This window comes from the organism of the source record quoted next, assembly GCF_019968985.1.
Source record: "MAG: Porospora cf. gigantea B chromosome Unknown PgB_NODE_4211_length_2254_cov_120.646, whole genome shotgun sequence".
Classification (NCBI taxonomy): Eukaryota; Apicomplexa; class Conoidasida; order Eugregarinorida; family Porosporidae; genus Porospora; species Porospora cf. gigantea B.
In genome coordinates this window covers 1-2,254 of record NW_027179002.1, presented here as the reverse complement: position 1 = coordinate 2,254, position 2,254 = coordinate 1, and the positions used below count along the sequence as shown (strand labels likewise).

Sequence of the window (2,254 nt, the reverse complement as noted above, 5' to 3'; positions counted from 1 at the left end):
GGTGCCAAGATCAAATTCTGCCTGGGACGTGGGGGAAGGGCTAAGATGTCGCCATTGTTCCACCCAATCGTTGCCACGGTGGTCCAGCCACCCTTCGGCGAGGGTACTGGACTCTTCTGTCCAAGAAAGGAACCAGACGTCGTGCGAGGGATGTTTCCCCTGAGGCCAGGGTGTCTTCAAGCACGACGACGCGACGCCGCCGGAGCTAGCCGGGTAACTCGCGCGCGGATCCTTTGATTTTCCCGAGGGAAGTAGCTAAGTCCGAGTCTTCAGGGTCGGGAGCGGAAGCTAAACCGCACGAGTGCCTTCCAATGAAAGCCGTCAGTGCTTCCGTGAAGAGAGCTACGCTTCCCTTGTCGGCTGTCCGGGCCCTTATCTTATCCCGGGATTTTAAGGTTCTTCTTAGTCGAGACAGCTGAAGCTCGTATGAGCGTACACAGGGGCCATGATGGTAGCGTAGTCCCGAATAAAGACTTGGTAGCCGGCGAAGAAAGCCACTAGGCTGCACAACTCCACCAACGATCGAGGCACCCTCCAGGTTCGGAGGCGTGACGCCCAGTTTGGGGCGGGCCGGACGCAACTGTCCGGGAGACCCGCCCATGGTGGCTCCAACGAGTGGGGCAGAAGGCGCACCTGCTGAGGTCCAGGGTTAGACCGGCCAACAAGAGCCGGCGGGATACTTCCTCCAAGCGTACTAGCGCTTCACTCTCGGTTGTCGCGTGGACCAATATATCACCGAGGCGGGACAGTACTCCCTTATCCTTCAGATTTCCCAGCAGGTCGTCCATTACCCGTTGAAGGGTAGCCAGTCCGTTGTGTAGCCCATAGGGCATTGTAGTAAATTGGACCAACCCATCCATACACCGGAAAGCCGTGTAGAAAACACTTTCCGGTTCCAACCTAATTTGCCAACAACCTGTGCGCAGAGCCAACACTACAGAGTAGCGGGATTGGTGGACCTCGCGGGCGAGGTCCCCGATACGCAGCAGGGGGTACGGGTCAGGAACCGTAGCGTCGTTTACATACCCATAGTCTATATGGCTTCCAAGCTTCCGTCTTTCCTCTCGGCAGGGCCTACTTCACTGGCGTGCGGCGAGGTCGAGGCCTCGATGTTAACCGCATCCTGTAGGGACCGGAGGAACTCCCCCAGAATTGGCTGAAGGGAGGGACGGAATGTGCGGGGCTGTCGAGATGGGTCGGTCCGAGATGGTGCAGATACGATGACTCGACTTCCAGGCGGAGCCTCGGCGCTCCCCCTTCCAGAGTCCATCGTATCTGCACCGTAGCTGGGGTAGGACCCTCCGCGTTGTCTTGGAGGGGTTGCCGTCTGCTAGTCCCAGAATCTTCCTGCGTGCTCCTTGAGACGCCATCCTTCCTGTGCGCCAAGGTAAGACCTTGACCACCGGAAGATAGTTGGGGCTTGAGCGGGGTATCGCAGGGGGAAGGGCCCTGGGCCAGGAAACTGTCCTCAGCTCTGTGCGGTGTAGGGGGTGTCAGTGGAGGTTCAGTGGAGTCGCCCTGTTCTTTGGGGGGTTCGCCGCCGGACTGGGTGAGAGCAAAATGGGACAGCTCATGGGAGGTCCCTCTTCCCAATCCGGGGCGAAGAACAGCGAGGTGAGGTCCTCCAACTCCCTTTGCTCCCTGGATAGCGCCCCCGATTGACCCGCCGTTTCCCGTGCTCGGAAGGGCGGCTCCGGACAAGGCGTTCGTCGCGTTGCCGCTCGTAGGTACGTCACAGGGGCCGCGGCACCTGGGGACACGTTCGCGTGGTAGGGAGGCTCGGGAGACGAGTCGCAGCACTCGAGGAGATATGCCAGGCAAGGGCAACCGGGGTATCTCTGCCGCTTCCGCCCGGGACGTCTCGCCGGAGACCATGGAGGAGACCCCGTATAGGGCCTAAGAGCTTCCGCGCGTCTCTGAGCTCTGTTCCTTGCGTTCCTTTCTCGCCGCGTCTTGGAATCTTCTTTCTCCATCGACGTGGTTGCGACGAAGAGGCCCCCATTTGGTTCTGGTTGCCAGTCAAAACCATCGGAGGATCGAGGGGATCGACGAGACCGTGAATTCCGTCCTCGTGGCCCTCTTGAAACCCCCTGGGGAGGAATAGTGCCCTGAGTGGGGGCCAGGGTCAGGCGCATAGTCCCTGCAGGGGAACGAAGGAGTCCGGTAGCGGGGGTGTGGGACAAGTACCCCTCATGGAAGAAGGGGAGGCCCAGCACCAACCTAGCCGGGGGCCGGCTAACCAAGGCGAACGGGG

General features: G+C 60.4%; 1 protein-coding gene across 1 annotated transcript; it reads right to left on the bottom strand.

The window, feature by feature from the left end:
* Positions 1-1,493: 1,493 nt before the first annotated feature.
* On the bottom strand, positions 1,494-1,973 carry KVP17_004615 (uncharacterized protein; the record flags this gene model as incomplete). The annotated part of the gene is made up of 1 exon (XM_068522959.1): positions 1,494-1,973. One exon carries the CDS (start codon positions 1,971-1,973, stop codon positions 1,494-1,496), a length of 480 nt encoding a protein of 159 aa, XP_068374296.1.
* Positions 1,974-2,254: the final 281 nt, after the last annotated feature.